The 23,469-nt window shown below is 45.8% G+C and overlaps 1 protein-coding gene across 2 annotated transcripts in view; it reads left to right on the top strand.

Annotated features, from left to right (window-relative positions):
• LOC149361990 (uncharacterized) overlaps positions 1-12,170 on the top strand; it is a 31,914-nt gene extending 19,744 nt beyond the window's left edge. For both annotated transcript variants that reach the window (XM_089572899.1, XM_089572900.1), the window contains 4 exons: positions 4,252-4,430; positions 6,061-6,131; positions 7,395-7,481; positions 12,017-12,170. In XM_089572899.1, the coding sequence (XP_089429025.1) occupies positions 4,252-4,430; positions 6,061-6,131; positions 7,395-7,481; positions 12,017-12,138 (459 nt within the window). In that variant the 3' untranslated portion in view covers positions 12,139-12,170. The remainder of the gene's footprint in view (positions 1-4,251; positions 4,431-6,060; positions 6,132-7,394; positions 7,482-12,016) is intronic.
• Positions 12,171-23,469: the final 11,299 nt, after the last annotated feature.

Consider the following 23,469-nt stretch of genomic DNA (forward strand, 5'->3'; position numbering starts at 1 on the left):
GTAATCGCGCTTTGTTCTTTTCTCCCCCCCCCCCCCCCCCCCCCGTCCTCTTTTTTTTTTTACTCGAGGCCACTTCTGCGTGCTTTCCCAGCCAACCATTGGCCGCCTAGGTTACCCGACCCTGTTTAAAGCTGTTATTAGTAGACATCCGTAAAATAACTTCCCTTTGTCATCGCTAGGTGGTACTAACGTTTTAGAAGCTGTACATCACTAATGTTTTTCAGATTTCTATAATGCTGAGAAAAATTCAGGGGGGCACTTTGTTGACCTAAAGTGCGGTGAGGCGAAAGCCTTAAGGAGGAGTATCTGTTCTCGCTTCGGCGAGCGCGGCTTCAGCCGCTTCTTTTTGAGCAGCGTCCGCTCCGGCGGACGCAGTTGTTGCTGCGACGCGCGTCTTTTCTTTCCTTTTTTTCTTTCCTCTGATCTTTTAATTCTCCTCTATCTGCACGTGGCAGCGGTGGTGGCTTGGCTCGAGCCAGTAGCAGGCCCGTGCAATTTCCTCTTCATCCTTCTCTCAGTCACAACAACAACAACAAAGCCTTAAGCGCAGTGTTGCTGCTTGTGTCACTGATGTGCGGTTAAGATGTTAAGCTTCGCCTCTAAGAGCGGAACGCGACAGCGTCTTGCAACGCTGCCAGAGAGTCCATAGAACGCCATCGCCTGTTCGGTTCTACGCCTTGCTCGTCGGTAAATTGGTTTTTGAGGAAAGGAAATGTATGTGTCTCTCATATATCGGTGGGCACCTAAACCTCGCCGTAACGGGAAGGGAGGAAGATGGGAGTGAACGAAGACACCGTATTCACTAGACACGCCTTTGTTCGTTCCAAACCATCTAGCTGGCATGGCGGAGTCAATAAAGAAAAAAAAATGGCTGAGGCTTAACTTGGTTAAGTCTGGAGAATGCGAAGCATCATCGTGTCGCGTAATTTGGAGGCGCACAACCACAGCGACGGTGCGAGGTGGGCCCCCGTTTCTCCACTTCCGTGACGTCATCGTGTCACGTGGTGTGGCATCATCGTGTCACGTGATTTGGAGGCGCACAACCACAGCGACGGCGCGAGGTGGGCCCCCGTTTCTCCACTGTCGTGACGTCATCGTGTCACGTGGTGTGACGTCATGTATCACGTGATTTGGAGGCGCACAACCACAGCGACGGCGCGAGGAGGGCCCCCGTTTCTCCACTGTCGTGACGTCATCGTGTCACGTGGTGTGACGTCATGTATCACGTGATTTGGAGGCGCACAATCACAGCGACGGCGCGAGGTGGGCCCCCGTTTCTCTACTGTCATGACGTCATCGTGTCACGTGGTGTGACGTCATGTATCACGTGATTTGGAGGCGCATAACCACGGTGAAGGGCTGAAGTGGTAGCTAAAGTAGTATGCTTCGCATAAAAAAAGCTGGCATGGCTAAAACTTTAACTTCACATTAAGTTTTAGCCTATGCTGATGATGTCGCCCTCTTTTGTTCTGACAAAAAGAGTGTACTTGAGGCTCTAAACTTGACTAAACAGTTCTGTGATGTATCAGGCGCGGCTCTTAATTTAGAGAAATCCAAAGGCTTTTGGTTGGGTTATTGGGGAACTAGGCCAAGCCAGTTCGGTGGCATATGCTGGGACAGTAGCCCTCTTGAGTACCTAGGCGTTCCGCTGCACCAAGTTCGCAACAGTACAGCCTACTGGGATTCACAAATTGTAACTCTACGGCGGCAAACACAGGCTTGGATGGGTAGGGAACTCTCAGTGTTTGCGAGGGCACAGGTCTGTAACATATTTTTGTTTGCAAAGCTCGCGTATGTCCTTCAAGTCCTGCATTGTGCGAGGAGGAAGGTGCAAGCAATACACAGAATATTTGCAACATTCGTGTGGCGCTCTCAATGGGAGCCCATGAGGCGTGACAACTTGTTCCTTCCCGTAGAGGGTGGTGGAGTGGGTCTTGTTCACCTGTTCGTGCATCAACTTGTTTCCCGTTTTTTCTTTTTAAAATCGGCAAACCACCCGTTTCTGGTAGCTGTGCTCATTAGGCGGCTTAGTTTTCATTTGCCTTACTTATTCGCACCGACTGTGCAGGCTCGTGAGGGGACTTTGTGGGGATTCCTCAAGGAGGTTGCTGACACTTTCAACTTCCTCACTGCGCGCTTCTCTTTAGATTACCTGTATAGCCTCTCGAGAAAACAGATGACCCAGGCTCTCACTGAGTCTTTGTTCCCTACACCATTGTATCGGCAGCCTTATCTGGGGTCTTTGGACATCAGTGTTCTAAAGCGTGTTAGGCGGATGTGTATTCAGGCAGCCGCTAAAACGTTCTTTTTCAAACTACACACAGCGACGCTGCCTGTCAAGACATTTCTTAATGACAAGGGGATGTTTGTACCTTGGAATGTGAATTGCCGTCTGTGTAACGTGCCTGAGACAATTGATCATTGTTTTATCCTGTGCCGTGATGCCATGTTTTTTTGGGACATACTACAACGAACTCTCAAGAAGGACATTGAAATTACACCGTACACTATTAGATTTCTGCCTGTTGACAAAAACTCTGTTGTGCCTTATGATCTGTTTATGTTGATGGGACTATTCAGTCTTTGGAAAAGCCGTATGATGGACAGACATGCCGAGCCACCAAGATCGTCCAAATCTGTGTTTCGAGAACAGTGTGCTTTGGTGAGGAGTGTATATGCTGCACGCGAAGAACCTCCAAGCTGGCTGCCGTGCCTAGATGCATGTGTGTGCCTGCCTGGATTTTGATGTTTTTATTGGGCTGCAGTGTTGAGTTAGGGCAATGGCGGGCTCCTATTAATCAGCCCGGCAACTTGAGACGCGATCCAGTCTGATCGAAGTTTTCCTCCTTTCTACGGATGTTCTTCCATGTAATAAAGAAAAAAAAAAAGCTGGCATGGCGGAGTGGTAGCGTGCTCGTCTCGCACTCTGGAGACCGGGGTTCGATTCCCAAGCTCGGCCAATTTCCTACTCGGTTTTATTTATCTTGTCTGACTAGAAAGGTTATTTAGGCTAATTGGTTAAGTAAGCAATTAACTAAACTCAGTCCCACTTACTTGGAGCATCACTATACGATCCCTTTAATTGGTTGCATGGTTAGTAGCCAAAGTACAATTGGCCCCGTTTGAAATTCGCGCATTGTGACGTCACGACCGTTTCGACCAATTGAAAAGCGTGACATTTCTGTCGACAAGTGCTGCTTACAACGATGAGGCATTAAAAACTTTCCTATACCTTGAACTTGGCGCGAGATGGCCTATGTGCCATAAAAACCAACACAATACAACACTTCTTCATGCGTACGCACCGCTTTAATTGATTCAATGGGTTGCGGGAGCTTAGGCGCGGCGTGCTTTGAGGCCGCATGTGGCCAACACGCGGCCTTGTCGCTTTGTCTGCCACGTCAGAGGTCACCGGGTCCCTCTGGATTAAATGCGGCTGCGCGCCTCTTTGTACATGTTGTTCGAGATGTTCGTAGGTGTTACTGGCGGCTTTCCTTGAAAGTTCGTCGTCGAACAGAGTGTGGCTCAGTGCAGTGCGACCCCCGCCACCGAGTTGGCTTTTCTGTTCAAAGGCACAAGACCGCTGAATTAAGGGTTTGAGTTTGATACCAGACTTCCGCCTCTAGCCCACATCCGCATTTGTGCTGCCGGCCGAGCCATGTAACAATACTGTGACTCATTTCCAGACCCCTCGGGCTCCAATGCCTGACACTGTAACGCATGTCACTTTAGGCATCGTGGACGGAAAGAGACGCCGAAGTGAAAGCCTCGGAAGAGACTTCGCGTCACCCTTTGTTTGTTACAGTAACACGGACACCTCTGGACACGTTCGATTGTGAATTTGCGGCACTTAACAGTGAGCGGCCCTATTGTCGCCCAGAGAAGGTCCGCACTTTCTGGTCAAAGCCTGCCCAACGCATCTGTCGATGAGATGCAGGTCCGAAAGAAAGAAGGCGCCCGCGAGTTTTGTGATTTTGTGCCTGACGACACAGTTTAGCCGCTTAACACTCAGTCGTGTAGAGTCTATACCACCGTGGTCTATACTGGCACCATTCATCGGCTTACTGCGCGCAGATGACGCGCGAAACTTGAGCTTAATAACTAGGGAACATCGCCAAGAACGCGCTGCAAGAGCTCTACAAGGGGCGAAGAGGTTTTAAGTGCACTGCCAAGTTTATGCTGTCACTTCCAAGTTTAAGGAAAAGAGAAAAAAAAAGGATGCTTGTGACGTGGCAATCATTCTATTTGCAGGAACAGAACACAGACATGTTGGTGCAAGCGGTGGGCCTGTTGGATGATAATGTCGCCCTCTTCAGCTCAATCGACGATCCCGGAGAGAAGTGCTTGACCTGCACAAGAACAGTGTACGAACCTGAGATGAGGTTCGCAGTCTTCGCATTCCACTACCAAGGACAGAACGGAGAACCTGGGTACGTAAGCAACTTGAATGGTGCCTTTACCTATTACACAGCGACGAGACCCTCGCAATGAATTCTGCGAACTGCAACAACTTTGAAAGAAAAAGAAAGATGGAACGCACACCAGTTTAAAGCCATGGGGAACGATTGATGTGTCGAAACCATATCTGTGCGAGCCATATATTTTTTGTCATGCACTGCAAATGGCTTGTCGAAGATTCGTATTCTCCAAATGAGATAAGGGTGTAATTAAAAGAGCTTGGTTAGCAATACGGGATACCAGTAACACGACAGTACTTATTCCGAGGCGATACCTAAAAGAGAAATATGCACTGTTTTCCACCTCGCAGTTAAAACAACTTGCAAAAACTGGATGTACGTGCAAATACTGAAGTATGGAACTGTAGAGCGTCATCAGAAATCGAATGTGGCGAAATTCAGGATTCTGGGAGTGGTTTAGGACAGTATTCTCCGCATAATTTTTATTCTGTCTGTTACGGCATTTCTGTTCTATTCTACCTACTTGTTCTAACTTTCTATTGTTACTTTCAAGGAAGAGGTATTTATTTCCTTTATAAATTCTGCCAAATTCTACTCCTACTTTCTTGGAGTCCATGTCATAGTTTCCGGTTGATTTTATAGTTATGTTCTCGCCACCTTTAGCATTGAAGTCTATCAATAAAACTGTAAACTGCATTTTTACTTTGTTCATTGTTATTATGGCGTCCATTTCCACACTGTTTTAAACGGTTAGCTAGTCCAGGCCCACTATAGCCGGTGAGTTGTTATTGAAAGAGATCTATATTTGTTTTCACCTAAGGACAAGGGAGACAATCGTCGATCTGCACACAGGCGAGCTTTGTCACGAGCTTCTAGGGTAAGAAATGCTGTCGATAACGTAGCTAGACATCACGGAGGTGAGATGTGTCTGAGTCTATCGTAGCTATAATTTTTTATTATGAGCGTTATTTGGGTCTTTAATAAGCCTGCTTAATTGACCCTATAAATCCGAATATTTGTTCACTCAACGCTGCAGCATGTGAAAACTTTGGTTAATGTCTTCACGCTTGAAGCCTTTTTCATGAACTCTTGATTTTCTGCCCGCGTCACAGAAGCATCTCGAAAACCGTTTCCGACTAGTTATTTGACTCGACAGCATTTGTGTGCGCAGATAGCTCAAAAAGCCACGCGTAAGCCTTATTCGTGCTCCTTACAATTTGGCTATTCTGTGTCTTTACACAAAACATTTTGTCGGTAATATAGAGGTCCGACAACGTTGGTTTTGCACTGCGGCACAGATGCTCTTGTACAACACGGTACACACAGAGACGTCTGCCGCTCGTAGCGTGTGTCGTCTATTTTCTTCTGCCTGTATCATCTTTTTGCTCTGCCGTTCCACAAGACCTTCGGTCAAAGTAAAGCGCCTAACATGTAGCGGGGTTTAAGTGGCATCTGTGGATTGCCTAACTTAAGGAGAGATTAAGGCGAGAGCTATTTTCATCTTCATGAGATTCGGGATGCCAGCTATGCGTAACCATCCATAGAGCATGCTCACAGGCAAACCCTCTGGGCTGTGTACTTTTAAGAAATGCCGTGTCTCTTCTGTGAGTTGTTACCCATCGGCTATGCTTAATTTTCCCAGGGCTGACATTCCTTACTGCGTGAACCTCACTGCCACGGACTCCTTAAAATTCGGCTTCGGCCCTTGCAAAGGTGGGTGTCTGTTCCAATGCATGCTCCTATTCTCAGTAATTGTGGTATGCTGCAGTCAGTTCATGCCCAGAATTTTCTCCGGCGTGCACTAATGCTTAAGATGCGAGTCCATTTTGATATTTTCTGTGTTTGTATAAATATGCCCTCTCCTTAAAAGCATCGCCCGTTTTTAAATGCTTAACGTTTATGTTAGAAAGTATAGTTAGAACTCCAAAATATCAAGGGGTTCAAAAAGAAAACTTGTGCCCTTCTTCATCCTGTAGTGTTTTTGGACTCTAAGTATGTAGTACTAGGTGCTGATCTTATTTGCTGGTGACTGGCGGAGTCTACTCTGGATAACAATACGCCCTAGCGTTTCCATATTTGGTACGCAGCAGCAGCAAATGTCATCAATGATGCCAAGCGTTTGCTGGTAATATTTCATCCTCGAACACCCAGCTAATGCCTACAACAAAAAACAGCTTCCCATGGAAGTATCGGAAAAGGCCCAGCAGGAGAACGCAACGCATGGTCTGCGTCCGATGATGCAGATTTTGAATAGGCCGACGGCGTATGCGAAAGCCTCAACAAGAACTTCTGCCTTTTTGGAGCTTTCAATCAAAGTCTTGTTACGAAATTAATGCGTGAAATCAGCTTTCTGCTCGATCTGAAGGGTATGAAAACCGGCGCTCACCATCGCAATGACGACTAAATACCGTGGTGTTTAACGTCGCAAAGCCGAAAATCTCTTGAGGAAAAGACAGTGGGGGAGAGGTACGGTTTAATTTCCACCAGCTGAGGATGTTAAAAATGTGCACTCGCATCGTACAGCACAGGGGCGTTGTTACACTTTGTCTACATCGAAGCACTGCCGCAGCAGCGGCAGGGGTTTAATCCGGCGACCTTGGGATTATCAACCGAAAACCGTACACTCTAAAAACGAATACTCCTACCTGGGAGTAGAAAGAGAGCAAGCTCTCTTCTAGCGTACTCTCTTTTGTGAAAGCAAGTGCGCTAGACGGCAGCTTACTCCCTCTTTTCGCTCGCTCCTGCTTCGAGTGTAGTCACTAAAGCCAGCTTGGCTGATAGTGACCAAGAACCGTAAGCCCAGAAAGCTGCTGCAACCAAGAAGTATCTGCTAGAAGAAAACAACTGCATAAATGTGCAGTATTAAGTTGACGACCTGGAAGTCGTGCCTCACGCCGGCGTTGCGTATGCGGCTTATTTCGGCAGAAACCTGCCCTCGGAGGGTTTCGCATCGCGTGCTTCTTTCTTGCCTTTCAGACGGCGCAATTACTAACTCCTGCCAGGGGTACTACTTCGACGGAGTGAGCTGCTTCCTTGCACGGTTTCCTACCTCCGGCAAAGACCGTAAGTGACACGAGTGCGTGAGCTCTCACACTGGTCTCGCTTGTGCGCAGGAAATGACGTCAAGTATTTAATCACTGATGCTGCTGATGCTTTCATATACAGAAATTGTGCTTAGCGTCTAGGTTTAGTACGAATATTAATAATGAAAATTCTTACTTTCGGAAATGAGGTTAAAAGTTTCACAAATAGCGCTGCTTGTGTGAACAAGGACGTTGTAAGCAGTCGAAAATTTTGTCTGTATAACACTACGTTAAGAAAGACAAGAAAATAGGGAGACATTTAAGCTCCGTCTTTAAGGATATGACTGGCTCCCTTCAGCGGTTTCTCTTCACTGAGTCGCTGTTATTTGTTCTTATTCAAGCATTTTCACAACTAACTATCACAAAACTGTTTAAACGTCCAAAACCCTAAACCGAACCAAACCATCTTCCACTCTGCAGTTTACGTACATAATGGTACTCTAATTAAAGTCACTAATTAGCACTTATGTAGTTCACTTCATTAATTACATTACAAGGCTACAAACTAAGCTAACATCATAAGCACATCACCTCTCATTGTATCTCTGTCAAGTCAAAGTTCCTACGCGACCTAGTAAGTAGCATGCCTGGCTGGTGACCTAAGGCTAACATTTGAAAAAAATTTTCTTCATGTGAAATTAACTACTTTATAGCGTTAAGCTGTTTTAGGCATTCGACGATCTTTATTTCATATTACAGGTCCGCTCTTAAATTATTCTCATTCCAGACATAGAAGCGTAACGCGGGTTTTTTGACACAACAAAGCCGCCGGGAAACAGCGGGTTTCCTCTGAACAGTTGTTCATGCGTAGCATCTACTTTACCTTGCAAGGAAAGCGTTTGTTCGGGGTATATCAATTGAGAAAATAGCCACAAAAGCCCATGCGTCACCGTTCACGGTAAATATTGCTAACATGAAGTATTGGTAAAAGTAGTGCTTGCTGGATTAAAAACATCGTATAGACTTGCAGCCTTCCTCCATTTTATCAATAAGCTATCTGACTCGGTAACGTTGTTTGTTCCTGCGAAATAAAATGCTGTTGTGTGTTAAGCTTACTACGAGAATGAAATATGTTGGAGAATTTGTTGTACACCTTAAACGTTACATAATATTAAGTTCGTCGAAGGGGCACCTCACAAATATCATAAAAGCTAAATGAACAGGGTTCAAAACGTAATTTCTTGTTATAATGTAGCATGGTGAATAGCCCTAGCGTGAACTCTGTTCAAAAGCAGTTACGAAGTCTTTCGAATACGCGGGTCGAACCTTCAGCGAATATTGGTCATGCCACGTATGTGAGTTGATTTTATCACTCTCACGTGAAGCAATTAAGATTTGCACGAAACTGGGGACACAGGTTTAGGAGGTTTCGGTAGACAGTGAGTGGGCACTGGAATGACTGTACATGTGTTATTATTGCTGCCACAAAACTCCAGCTAGCGCTTCGAGTGGTCAACTCCTTACTGGTTTTGTCTATACAGTTAAAGCTGCAAAGCCAGAAACTCCCCCCCACGCTGTCGCACCAAGGAAGCTGTCTTCCGCTCGCTGAAAATGAAATGGACGGTAATAGCTAGCATTCCTTCCCCTCCTGTGTCAGCTTCCTTGATTACCGTCATCAACCTGACTAAAGGCCTCTACGATGTCTCTAGAATTAACCCTATCCTTTGCCTGCTGCGGCCACCCTATACGCGCAAACGTGTTAATCTCATCTGCAAATCCAACTTTCTGCCGCCCCCCGCTGCGCTTCCTTTCCCTTGGGATCCAGCTCGCCGCCATTAACGACGATCGTTATCTTGCCTTCGCATTACATGCCCTGCCCAAGCCCATGTCTTCCATTTGATCTGAACTAGGAGATCATTCAGCCGCGTTTGTTCTCTGACCCACTCTGCCATCTTGCTCTCTTAATCGTTAGACCTATCAGTTTCCTTTCCATAGCTCGCTGCGTTGTCCTTAATTTAAGTTGAACCCTTTTCGTCAGCCTCCACGTTTCTGCCCCATAGGTGAGTCCGGAAAAATGCAGCTCTTATAAAGATGGGTTTTAAGACCTGAGTACGACGATCCACCTTCTTGAATTGACCGCAACTCGAGTAGACTACAGCGTTGTGAGCTGAGGTGAGGTGAGGTGTTCGCGCCGCAGATGGAAGATGGTGGAGACGAAGATGCAAAGGCACAGCGCGAGAGTGTGCTGCAGTTTAACACGAGGTGTGCCATTCAGCCTGATGACATCATCATCATCACGAGGTGTGATTGGCTCCGGCGATAGCATAGGGCTCTCGTACAGTGGCCAGTGAAGCTAATTTTGTGAGAACAAAGAATGACTGCGCAACAAGGGCGGGAAAACAGAGAACAACCACATGGGCCAAACGCAGACTAACAACTGATTAACTGCACCAACGCCTCCTTCCTTCAACTACAAAGCGCATGCGCACCAACCACAAAGACAAAAGCCACAATCATCTCTTGAAACCAAGAAACTCCAACTCCTTGCGGTACAGGTGTACGGAAGCATCGCTAACATGGCTCTTTCTGCGAAGTTATTCTTTGTTCTCATAATGTCGTACCAACTAGCCCCTCACCGCACCCTTCTAGAAGCTGATTTGTTCACTCCGCCTCGGGCTCGAATCCCAGTTAGGGCAATATTTATTTATCTATTTTATTTACTCAAGGTCCAGATCAAGGCTTCCGAGATGGCCCGCCTTTTGTAGCTTCGGTCGTGAAGTAGGGGTTTCGCTCTAAGAAGTGCTCAGCCAGAAAAAAAAAAGAGCTTACGCTGAGTGCCACTCTCATCTACGTAATTAAAAGGTTTTCTCTTGTTGTATCTTCAAATCTCTCGGCTTACCCCTTTTCAATGTACCAAGCGCGCAAATTACTCTATCGAAATCGGTGGTCAAAACCACTGGAATGAAGTCAACACACGTAAACATGACTGAAAATCCGTAGTTTTCCAAGCAGTGTTGACGCATACATTGTATAGCACGATAAGCGGCTTACCGGATTCTGAGATCTTTTGTAGTTGTTTTATGCTTGGGACATTGAAAAAGAAGGAGGCTTCAAAGCACTTTAAAACTAAAAGATAAGATAGGATAAAAGAGCGAGAGAGAGAGAGACATTAATGAATACAGGAGAGGTCTGCCTGGTTGTTAGCCTAGCATGCTACTCCAGGAAAGAATAAAGAGTCATTAAATAAAGTGCTGACAGTGACGTTCAGAGCATGTCCACCGTTTCCCTTCTCATTTTAGAGTACTGGGGGCTACAGTACAGTGCATTTCGACAGTCCGATAGCCTTGCGAGTCATTCAGCTCACCTGTGTATGCCAAGTCCGTAGCAGGTCGTAAGGTCGGAGTTGTTGAAATACTAGGCATTCATATGTCATATGAGGCCAGGGTGGCTTTTCTGGTGTGGTATGTGGTGGAACGCGGTGCCAGTGAGCGGAAGTAGACTTTATGACGGGCTAGCTGGTACATGATATTTTGTAAATGTTGTGTGCAAAATTGACATTCACAGGAAAAAGGAGAGACGACAGGACAGAAGCGTCACTTCACAAACTTCACAATACTATTGAGCGGAGGTTGCTTGCTTGGCATCGTATTTAGCGATTTGTTGAGGCATGTGACACCTTCCCCGATGGCCTGGTCCTTATCTTTGTCCTTGACTTGGCAGTCGACTTGTAGCCTTGGTATGAAAAGTCGGCTGTTATGTCAAGGACAAAGATAAGGACCAGGCCAATGGGGAAGGTGTCGCACTGGGGAAGGTATCAGCTGGTCGGCATACGCGATCAGCTGACCACTTACCCAAGTATCTAGAAATATGCTAGGAGTAGCATGGTCGATCAACCAACGTGTCGTAAAATGAATTCAATTCCAGGCTGCCGCGCACTACCACTCTTATTCCAGCGACTTTGCGGAATCGGAGGCACGAACAGGAACGCAGACAACTGGATGCTCGCAGATTGTACCGAATAGAGCAATCGCTGCAAATATCCTATCGCACATCCACTGCACCGCAGTGACTGTAAATGAGATTTTCTGGCTGACCTCATTTCTTCAGCTTACTTACTGCTTAATTACTTTTTTAAATCACCCTCTTTAAAAGGGAAGGGTGGCAGGACATGCAAATACCATAAATAAAAAATCCAATACAAAGATGAAATGCAGAATGAATGTGATGAATTCAAAGCCTACAAAAGTCAAAGCAAACTTCTGAAAGTCATGACATAGAGGTTGATGGTTAGCAAATATGCAGGCAAAGTGGAAATGCACTGAACAATGGAAACGGCTACAACAAATTATATATACTGAGCTGAAACATTACTTCATAAAACAAGGTCTTGAAACGCAGTTTTAATTTTGAGAGTGTTCATTAATCGTATCTGCTTGACATGCGGGAAAATTATTGTAAAAATAAAAGATTTCTCTTAGAAGCTATCTGGAGATTTTTCTTTTTCTTTCGTTTTGTCGGTAATAAGGCGATGCAAGGTTTTTTCATCTGACGTTTTCACCGCTTTTCTCCTTGCAGATTGTCTCCTGTGGGTGGAGCAAGAGTTCAAGGACTCTGTGCCAGAGGAATGCGTGACACAGTTTGATAAGAACTGCGGCCCAGAGAGGTACATGCTCTACGACAAAGACGAATGTTCCTAACTGCGATCGAGAACCCTCTTGTCACTGCGTGCACGGGCCGGGAAACTGCTGAACAGAATTTTTTTTATATATTTCTGCACAAAACCTGCGTGGTCTGCTTCATTCAGGGTGCTTCCTTTATTTTAAACCTCTGGAAAATGCCTGTAGAAAAATGCGCAGCGCTGTGCGGTAGTCCATTGAGAACGCATGTAGATCTTGTGTGGGTCTTGAAGGGCGCAGCTGTCATTGGTGTTCGTGTGTGCCGCATTGCGCTCCGATATACACTGACTGCTCCTGTTTTATCCGCTGGTGATGAATAGTTTTCTATATGCATTCTGCAGCTCCTCTACTAATCGCATGCGGAACAAGACGTTATAAATTATTGCCAAACAACAAAAATCCCAAATCGGGCTGAACCCGAAAAAAAATTTTAGAGGTAGCCTGATGCCCTAAATTTTTTATTTTATTTTATTTATTGTACCAATCAGGGCCAGAGGCATTACAGAGGGGGAGTGGCAAAACATAAGAATAAGGTTAGAAAATACTGCAAAGAGACAAATTTAAATAACACCTGCTATAACTTCGCGGAACATGTCATAATTATTGATGTCGGCAATAACTATGGGAAGGTGATTCCAGTCAAGCGAGGTACGCAGCAAAAATGACTGGGAAAAATATTTGGTATTTGAAGAAACTAAACCGACTTCATGATTATGGTCAGTACGATGGGATACATAAAATGGGTGTGGAATAAGGCGATTGCGCAGTACAGGATGATGGTACAACTTGTGAAACAATGCGATAGGAGACACTTTTGGACGAAGTGATTGCGATGGGAGAGAAAGGCTAGACTTCGTAGCAGTTATGCTTGCAGTGCGAATGTAATTAGTAAGGCTGAAACGCGCAGAGTTATTCTGAACCACCTCAAGAGCAGTACTATGACTGTCATAAGCAGGGTCCCAGACTGATGATGCATACTCCAGTTTGGAACGAATTAGTGTTTTATATAACAAAAGTTTCACAGAAGAAGGAACGTTGAAAAAATGGCGACGTAAGTAACCTAGCATGCGATTAGCGTTATCGATTATGTGCTCGATATGAAGAGACCAACTTTGGATAGAAGTGATATGAACGCCAAGGTATTTATATGATGTTACAGACTCTAAAGACACGTTATTAATATAATACGAAAGCGAGGCAGTATTAGCGATGCGATAAAGTCGCTTCTTTTTATTAGATAAGCGCTTGATATGATTGCTATACCAGGGAGCGTTAGTGTGGTTGACGATGGTGTGTTGAGGAATGAACCGTTCAGTGAGCTGATTCACTTCGGCCGAAAACATTTTCCAGTTGGTTTCAACAGTACGATTGCCAAAGCCATCAAGAAAAATGTCAATAAAAGAAGATAGTTCAGTGTTTATTGCCTGAAAATTGGCTCGCTTATAATCGCGTATCACTGTTACCTTTTTGTTCGATACTGGACAGGTTAACTTAATGTAAAAGTTGAGAAGAGAATGATCGCTAAGGCCAGGCAAAGAGGTTATAGGTGAAACTATTTCGGGTCGACTAGTGAGGAGTAAGTCTAATGTATTGACAACACTAGCTGTTAGTCTTGTTGCTTGCGTGCACATTTGCTGTAATGAGAATACTGAGCATACATCCAAAAATTCACTGGCTAGAGACGAGTAGGGTGACTAAATGGGAATGTCGGAGCTCCATGTGATGTTGGGAAAATTAAAATCACCTAGTAGAAATATCGGAGATGCGGGAAAACGTGTAGTAATAGAATTGGTTTGGTTTATGGGGTTTAACGTCCCAAAGCGACTAAGGCTATGAGAGACGCCGTAGTGGAGGGCTCCGGAAATTTGGACCGGGAAAACGTGTAGCAATAGAATTAATGACATCGTGAAGCTCATTGCAGAAGGTAGGGGAGGAAGATGGTGGGCGATAGCAAACTTCTATTATGGCTTTCTGGTGTTTAAGTATTATTGCTGCCCATACAATTTGTAAGTCAGTCTGAGCATGCACACATGATAAAGTGATATCGTTTGAAATCGCCAACAGCATGCCTCCACCTCTGTTTTCCACGATGACAACGAAAGAATGAAAAACGATGAGCGTTAAGAAAGATATCAGAATCACGGACATGCGCGGTTAGCCAGGTCTCTGTTAAAGCAATAATTTTTGCAGAACACGTGTCGATAGCAGATGATAATGAGTTATAGTTGTGAAGAGAACTTCTGATGTTAGTGAAAAGAACCGATACAAAGGCTTTAGGTGCCCGACCACTACCCCTCTCGTGTGAATAGGATGTGCTGGGTTCGCAGTCGGCTGCGGTGGAAACAGAGCCTGCCCTACGTGTCGGAATGTTAATGATAGCGTCCGTGGCCGAGTCGTACATGTGGCAGTTATCGTTAATATGCAACTTGTTGTTGCGCAGTTTGTGTTTTGGGGCTCCAGGTTGGCTTTTAGAAAATTTGAGAAGCTTTTTACGAGCGACTCTTGTTGCAGCTGAAAAGTCTTGAGTAAGGGTGATTTTCGAGTCCTTCAAACTATTACGCGTAGCGAGAATGGCATCTTTTGTTTTCCAATTTAAAAACTGACCAATGACGGGGCGACACTTATTCGGCCTGAAAACTCCCAAGCGATGCACGCGTTCGAGTGCATCAGAGAGAAGGGGGATCAGCTACACAATTGTTAAGAGCAGAAGTTAGTTTTTCTTCTGTCTCTTGCCATGTCTCGTCAGAATCTCGAATGCCGTAGAATATTAAGTGGTTACGTCGTGACTTGTCATCATGTTCGTCTATTCGTGTTTGCAAGGTGCTGACTATCTCGAAAAGTTCTTCAGTTTGAGTTTGAATGCTGGAAACTTAATGGCTGACTTCTAGCTTTTTGTAATTCTCTTCTAGTACTTCTAGACGATTCTGTATAGTCGCGATTTTGGTTTCGATGTTTTTTGACCCGTTTTAATAGCTTTAACGTCGGCTGCAAGTTCTGCCTGGGTGTTAGAACCTTGCACAGACCGCGTATGAACATCTTTAAGCAATTGAAAAGTAACTTTCATTTGATCCGCGGGAACAGGAGGCAAAGATTCGATGTCAAGAGGCGAATCAGAGCGCAGGGTTCGGGGCCTGGGGTTGCTCTCAATGTCACCGCCGCGTAACAACAGCAGAGCCATAGCAAAGCATTCACAGAAAACATTGCTCAATACCCGTGGACACGGGAACAGCATCAAGCAGACGTTATTACTTCTCTCCGCGTACAAAGGGAGGTTTGTACCTATCTGCATTGTGAAGGGAAAACGTTTGAGCGTCTGGTCGAAAGAGCTGTTCCCGTGTCCACTGAAGCGGTCGTTGTTGTGTCTGAGAGAAGGATGAAAAGAAAAGTGCGCGGGCCTGCCTACTGGCTCGAGCCAAGCCACCACCGCTGCCACGTGCAGATAGAGGAGAGTTAAAAGATCAGAGGAAAGAGAAAAAAGGAAAGAAAAGACGCGCGTCGCAGCAACAACTGCGTCCGCCGGAGCGGACGCTGCTTAAAACACAGATAAGCGGCCGAAGCCGCGCTCGCCGAAGCGAGAACAGATGAAGTGGTTGTTGTTGTTGTTGTTGTTGTGACTGAGAGAATGATGAAACGGAAATTGCACGGGCCTGCTACTGGCTCTAGCCAAGCCACCACCGCTGCCACGTGCAGATAGAGGAGAGGTAAGAGATCAGAGGTAACAGAAAAAGGCAAGAAAAGACGCGCGTCGCAGCAACAACTGCGTCCGCCGGAGCGGACGCTGCTGAAAAAATCAGATAAGCGGCCGAAGCCGCGCTCGCCGAAGCGAGGGCTGAGCTGGCTTCTTAAATACTTCATTGCTGATGATGCCGTTGTCGATCCGGGAGGTTCCTTGAAGGTGAGTTCAAGCAGTCGCAGCGCACACAAGGGTGGCTTGAAAGGTGGGAGCGAAGGAAGCATCCCATCACTTGCGCAGGCGCGAGCAAAATCCTATGCCAGGGGTGACGAAGCCGCATCACAGGAGGAGGTCGATAACCAAGGCACGAGGAATACAAGCCATGCCTGCATTATAAAGGGAAAACGTTTGAGCGTCTGGTCGAAAGCGCTGTTGCCGTGTCCACTCAAGTCGTTTAAGACAGAACACAAATACATCCGTCGAGCCGCAGTGTAAGTAGTGACTTATGGATTCCTTGTGAATTCCTTCTCTTGTGAAGCCAGAGTGACTGCCTATAGAAGCCGTAGCCTCGAGCCTACTGGATTTCCCAACCGACTGGCTAGGACTGTTGCGACTGAACGGCTCCATAGCTGTCGTCATCCGAGATAAGTACAGCGTTGAGTGACGTGAGCTAACATAAACTGTCAGTCGAACTCGAGAGCGGACCGTTTGGGTGAGCGAAGTGCCCGAAAATGCGACTTCAGGTTTAACGCTCAAGAACACAACGCATTGCCTCGGGTGTGCTTGAGCACAGTATATTTTGCTGCGATTTTTCAAACCACGCAATCTGTTAGTTTTGGTATATTTTAATTATCTGTTTATGTCACCTCGCGTTTGTGAGGGCAATAAATATAGGTACACTAATTATAGAATTTTTCCGATTTTTTGTAGCAAGAAGAAGAGAAAGAGACACAAAACAAAACCTAGAAACAAAGGCGTGATCCGCTCGCAAAAATAGTCGATTTAGAAGAAGCGGTAACTAGAAATACTAAAAAAAAAGTTCGGAAGCAGTACATTGGGTAGAAAAATGACCAATGTAGACGAAATTCTTTCGATTCAAATTTGGTCGGGCTATTAGGTTCATACTTGAATCAGAAGAAGGCAGTGCAAGAAACGCCATGGAACACAGGAGCCGCCCTCAGCTCTGCTCCGTGCCGTTTTTTACGCTGCCCACGTATGATTCAAGTAGGAACCGACTAGCCCAAACACAAATTGTACTTTGTACAGCCAGTTGTAATCCGCCTTAGAAGGAGAAACTTGTCAACTTTCTCTTTTATTGCAGTTCCTTCACTGCCGCAGGCATGATAGTGGCTTATATACACCAAGCTTGTGGACTTGGCAGGGATTTCGAGGCAACAGCCAAAGGCCTATCGCCTTTGCTCCGACCATTTCACAGGGGACGATTACTCAGACCAGATGAACAGCAAGCAGCATATGTTGGCTGTGCCGACGGTAGTCTGTGAGCAACACACGTGCCCTGTGTGATGTCTATATACTTTATGTGGTGTCATGCGCATTTTTATCATTGATGATTCGACGATACCTCATGGGCATTCATACCTGCTAGACATTACCCCCCAAAAAAGCTACTGTGTTGTCGAAGTTTATTTCAGGTGCCGTTGTGGAGGGCTTCGAAATGATTTGGACCGCTTAGGATCTTCAACGTACACTGACATCGCACTGCACACAGGCGCCTTTTGCGTTTCGCCTCCATCGAAACGGCGGCCGCGTTTCAATGGGGGCGGAACGTAAAAGGCGCCCGTGTGCAGTGCGATGTCAGTGCATGTTGAAGATCCCAGGTGGTCGAAATTATTCCGGAGACCTCCACTTCGGCACCTCTTTTTTCCTTTCTTGAAAATATGTGCCCTCTTCGTTGCCCGGATAGCTCAGTCGGTAGAGCATGAGACTTAATTTCACGGTCATGGGTTCGAGCCGCACGTTAGAAGTGCTGCTTTCTTTTTTTTTCTTCCGCCCCGCAGGGGCATCTGATTCATGCAGACGATGGTGAGTTGCGACACCACGGGTACCTGAGCATCCGCAGGGACATCCCCGGACCCGAGCACCCACGCTTAGCCGTGCGTGGCATCGCCGTGTCCGGGGAAAAGGGAATCCTGGTGGTTGAGCCGATGCCGAGCGTTTGGACCTTTAAGGCCCCTCGGCGGAGGCAACACACCACTTTGGCCCCAGCTTCCTGTAGACGGCACCTCAGGCCTGACCCGACCGGGGGAATCGGCAGTCGCCTTTTCCTATCCTCCCCTCTATCTTTCACTTTTCTATCTCTTTCTTACAACTCTCCTGTCTCCTCCTCTTTCGTTCGTTTTTTTTTTCACTCTTCATAGGCGGCTAGCGTTAACCGTGTGTGGCCAACTACCCTGAGTTGCGTCATATTTGGTTATAGTTGGGGTGTACAGCTGGCGTGGGCAGGGCTTGCTTGTAAGTTCCTGTCCCGTCCCCTTGTTGGGCTCCATGGTGGGTGGCTGGCACCATGACCGAAAAACCTGAATTTTTTATGGCTCCCCCTTTTTCCAAACCAGATTGCTCTCTCAAAACAGGGTGGAACGATGCAGATGAATTTTTTCAGAAAAGAAAGCTATCTTTCCCAAAATCTCATGTTGTCCATAGCGAAGCAGAAGAAAAACAAGCAAGATTGATATCCCCGTTCTTGGTAGCAAAGTGCCTTGTAGATACCTTGGGCCTTGGGTACAAGGTATCCAATATGGCCAGCGGTGACTTACTGCTCGAACTACGTGACACTGTCCATCACTCTGAACTCTCAAACCTTGCGTCCATTGGGGAAATCCCGGTCTCTGTCACTTCACATTGATCTTTAAACACTGTCCGAGGCGTCATATCTGAAATCGACTTTATCCACCTCTCTGAGAAAGAAATGCTTGAGGGTCTTACTGACCAAGATGTCATCAATGTTCAGCGCATAAAGATCCGGAAGGATAACAAGGAGATAGACACGAAGCACCTGATCCTCACTTTCAATACCAGCACACTGCCTGAAAGCATTGAAGCTGGTTACCTGAAAATAAATGTAAGACCATATATACCCAACCCATGAAGATGTTTCAATTGTCAGAGATTCGGCCATGGCTCACAGAGTTGTCGCTGCCACAAAACTTGTGAAAAATGCTCGTCCAAGGAACACCAATCTGAAGAATGTGTTGCTACACCGCGGTGTGCAAACTGTGAAGGAGACCATGCTGCCTACTCCAAAGCTTGTCCTTCTTGGAAGAAAGAAAAGGAAATAATTACTCTGAAGACTACTGAAAACATTTCTTTCAAGGAAGCAAGAAGGCGATATGCTCAAACAAACACATTCTTTTTCAGTGCAAAAACAAACTTCGCTGATGTGGTGCGTGGGCGCGGCACACCACACCAGGCTTCGGCACCTGTCCAGACCACACGCAGTGAGCCTGTGGCGTGGCCACCCGCGGCCCCGGGTGGAGTAGCTAGCACTACTCCGCAAACCGCAAAGGAGGCAACGCAGACCTCCGGGTCGGCGGGCCTCAAGACCTCTTCCCACAGGTCGAGGTCAAACTCGAAAATCAACATGCCTCCTGCACGGTCGTCCAGCGCCTCCGCAGAGGCGATGGACACGACCCAGGACAGCCCCGTGCCGTCCACGTCGGACGGTCGGCGGAGCTCCTTGGATCGGTCATAAAAAGACAGGCCCCGAGTCACAGAGCCATCCACAACTTGATCTACCTTTCCATCCTATAGAAACACAAAATTAAGATGGCTTTCATAATACAATGGAACTGTAGAGGACTTCTAAACAACTACAGTAATATAAAAGACATACTAGGAGCGCACGCTCCTGTTGCCTTATGTCTACAAGAGACAAATTTAGGTCCAAAAAAAAAATAACTTTCTTAAGAATTATACTGTTTTCCGCCGCGATCGAGAGCAGGCGAGCAGGCTGTCGGGAGGCGTAGCCATCATAGTGAAAAACGGTGTCCCGGCTCGAGAGCTTAAACTAAAAACAAGACTCGAAGCTGTCGCAGCCACTCTGCTTACATATAAAACCATTAAAGTGTGCTCTCTATATATCGATCCACACCTTAAGGTAACACTTCATGATTTAGAGGTTCTTGTAGACCAGCTACCAGAGCCATACCTGGTAGTTGGAGACTTTAATGCGTATTCATGTTTTTGGGGAAGCGAAAAAACTGACGTTAGAGGCCATCTTATTGAGGATTTTATTCTATGCAGTAGTGTCTGTTTACCTAACTCGGGTAAACCCACGTACTGCTCCCCAACCTCAGAGAAAATGAGTGTTTTAGATTTGTCTTTTAGTTCACCGTCTGTTTTTAGCGATTTTAACTGGGGTGTTTTAGACAATCCATACGGAAGCGATCATCTCCCTGTCATAATAAGTCTCTCATCCTCGCCAACAGTCGTTCCCACGAAACCACGGCTTTGGAAGCTACATTTAGCTAACTGGGAATTGTTTAGGAAAATGTCCAATTCGGAGGATATAATTTTAGAAAATCATACCGTAGATGAAATAAATGAAATGTTCACAACATGCATTCTTTCTGCCGCGCACCTATCAATTCCGAAATCCTCAGGAGTGGTCCGCCAGAACCACAAATTGTGGTGCACACAAGAATGCAAAGAGGCTAAAGAACAACAAAATAAAGCTTGGGGAGTATTTCGCAGATATTTCACACACGAGAACCTTATGATTTTCAAAAAGGCAAGAGCGCAAGCGCGGTATATTCGGCGCAAGGCCGAGAAAACATCATGGCAAGCTGATGTCTCTTCTATAAACAGCTCAACCGCATAAAAACAAATGAGGGAGCAGGTGCGAAAACTAAGCGGCAGGTACTCACCCTTCACAATCCAGCTTCTAACAACACCTGGTACACAAACAAGTACAGATGAACAGGCTGACATACTAGGACAACATTTCTCTGACGTGTCAAGCTCTTCACACTACACACAGTCATTCTTAAAACACAAAAACACAACTGAAAAGCAGAAACTTCCAACGACTGGCAGTACAAATGAAATATAAAATACATTATTTACAATTCAGGAGATCCAAAACGTACTGTCCTCCGGTAAACAGACAGCACCTGGCCCGGATGATGTACATTATAAAATGCTTGCCCACCTGTCCGAAGCTGCAGTAGGGGCACTTTCGCAATTTTTCAAAAAAATATGGATGTCCGGAAAGATGCCGGAGGCTTGGGAAAAAGCAGTTATCGTACCGTTCTGAAAACTTGGAAAGCCACCCACCTCCCCTAATAGTTACAGGCCCATAGCTCTTACAAGTTGTATAGCAAAATCATTTGAAAGTGTGCTCAACGTTAGGCTAATGTTCATTCTGGAATCACGTGAACTCCTCGACATCCACCAGTGCGGATTTAAAAAAGGATGTTCGACAACTGACCGCCTCGTCCGCTTAGAAAACTTAGTCCGAGAGGCGTTCATACACCAACAACACTGTCTGGCAGTCTTCTTGGACATGGAGAAGGCGCACGATACCACATGGAGATATGGGATTCTACGGAACTCAGCAGATCTTGGCATCCGGGGTAGGATGTTAAACTGCCTGAAGGATTTCTTGTCAGACCGGTCTTTTCAGGTGCGCTTGGGTGCAACACTTTCGAGGAGCTTTGTCCAGGAGAATGGGGTACCGCAGGGCTGTATCCTAAGTACCACTATATTTGTCGTGAAAATGAATTCCATAGCGAAAATAATTCCCAACTCCTTTATGTATGCCGTGTATGTCGACGACCTTCAGATTGCTTGCACGTCCTCCAGGCTGTCAACGTGTGAGAGGCAGGTACAACTCACATTAAACAAGCTAGCAATCTGGGCAGACAAAAATGGGTTCAAGTTCTCTCCACAGAAAACAGTAGCTGTTGCTTTCTCGCTTTAAAGAGGCTTGCAGATCAATCCGAACTTACACCTAAATGGAGCCACACTACCGGTAAAACAAGAACATAAAATTTTAGGAATAACATTTGATAAAAAACTTACATTTCTGCCGCACATAAACAACTTGAAAGTAAAGGCCTCCCGCGCAATGAATATCCTTAAAGTACTCTCAAGGAAACGCTGGGGATCTGACAGAGCATGACTCCTTCATATCTACCGTTCTCTAGTGCGCTCATGTCTAGACTATGGGAGTATAGTGTACGGCTCGGCAAGGCCTTCATATCTAAAAAAGATTAGATCCAGTCCATAATCTAGGTGTCCGCCTTTCTTGTGGAGCATACCGAACGTCTCCGGTAATGAGCCTTCATGTTGAAGCACATGAGCCATCACTAGAAGATAGAAGAAAAGCACTTACATGTTCATACATTCCTAGAATTAGGTCGCGAACAAAACACGTGTGTTATTCAATCGTCACAACATGCCCTTCTCAAATAATATTTACAAATAAGCCCCAAGCAACCAGGCCTTTGCTAAGGCGGTTTGAGGAGATCTGCCGAGAACTTGACTTATCAGAAACACTACCAAATGTTGCAGAACGTTGCGACGCATTTGCCCCTTGGTACAGTTTTCCATCGGTCTGTGATACAAGTCTTACACAGTTCAACAAAAGACAAACTCCACCAGAACACATCATACAAGAGTTCCTTACACTAAAGGAAAAATATGATAGCTACACCGAGTTCTACACAGACGGATCGAAAACTACTCTGTAGTTTCGGATTGAAAGACGGATTGAAAACTACTCTACACTCTGTCCTTCATCTTGATGATGGTACCAATCCTCCCTTCATACATAGCTCGGAACACCAGTTACCCAACCTCGAAGTAAGTTACGCTGGGTTTCACAATCTGGTAGTAAAAATTGACACAACTAGAAGTGCGGGACCAGACGCCATACCTAACATGTTTTTAAAGAGGTACTCGGAATGGAGTGCCCGTTACCTTACAGTGATTTTCAACAAATCACTGGACACATCCTCCGCTCCCTGGGCTTGGAAAATTGCCAATGTCATCCCGGTGTTTAAATCTGGCGATAAACAACAAATTAGTAATTACCGACCGATCTCCCTAATTTCCACTTGCTGCAAGCTTCTTGAGCACATTATTCACAAGCACCTTGTTCAGTTCTTAACTTGTCATAATCTACTGTCACACTGTCAGCACGGTTTTCGATCTGGTTTTTCCACTGTCACTCAGCTCATTGAATTTACTCACGACATCGCTTCCGCTTTAAATAACCGAGATCAAATCGATGCAATATTTATAGATTACCCCAATGCATTTCACATGGTCTGCCATAATAAGCGTCTTCGTAAACTACGCACCATGTTTAACGGCAATGAGTTACTGGACTGGATAACCGACTACTTATACTTAAGATCCCAGTTCGTCACTTTTAACCATGCACAGTCATCGTCAGTCACTGTAACTTCAGGTGTGCCCCAAGGGTCGGTGCTTGGGCTTCTACTCTTTATAATTTTTATTAATGATGGAGCTAATGTTGCTAACGACACCGCAGTGAAGTTACGCCTATATGCCGATGACTGTGTGCTTTACCGCAACGTTGCTAAAGCCGATGATCAACAGGAACTAAACAAAGTGTTTTCATTGTCCTGTGAATGAAGCAATGCATGGCAAATGAAAATTAATTTCACTAAAACAGTTACAATGACCTATGGTAA

This window comes from Amblyomma mixtum, chromosome 2 (genome assembly GCF_055824585.1).
Source record: "Amblyomma mixtum isolate Tamu chromosome 2, ASM5582458v1, whole genome shotgun sequence".
Classification (NCBI taxonomy): domain Eukaryota; kingdom Metazoa; phylum Arthropoda; class Arachnida; order Ixodida; family Ixodidae; genus Amblyomma; species Amblyomma mixtum.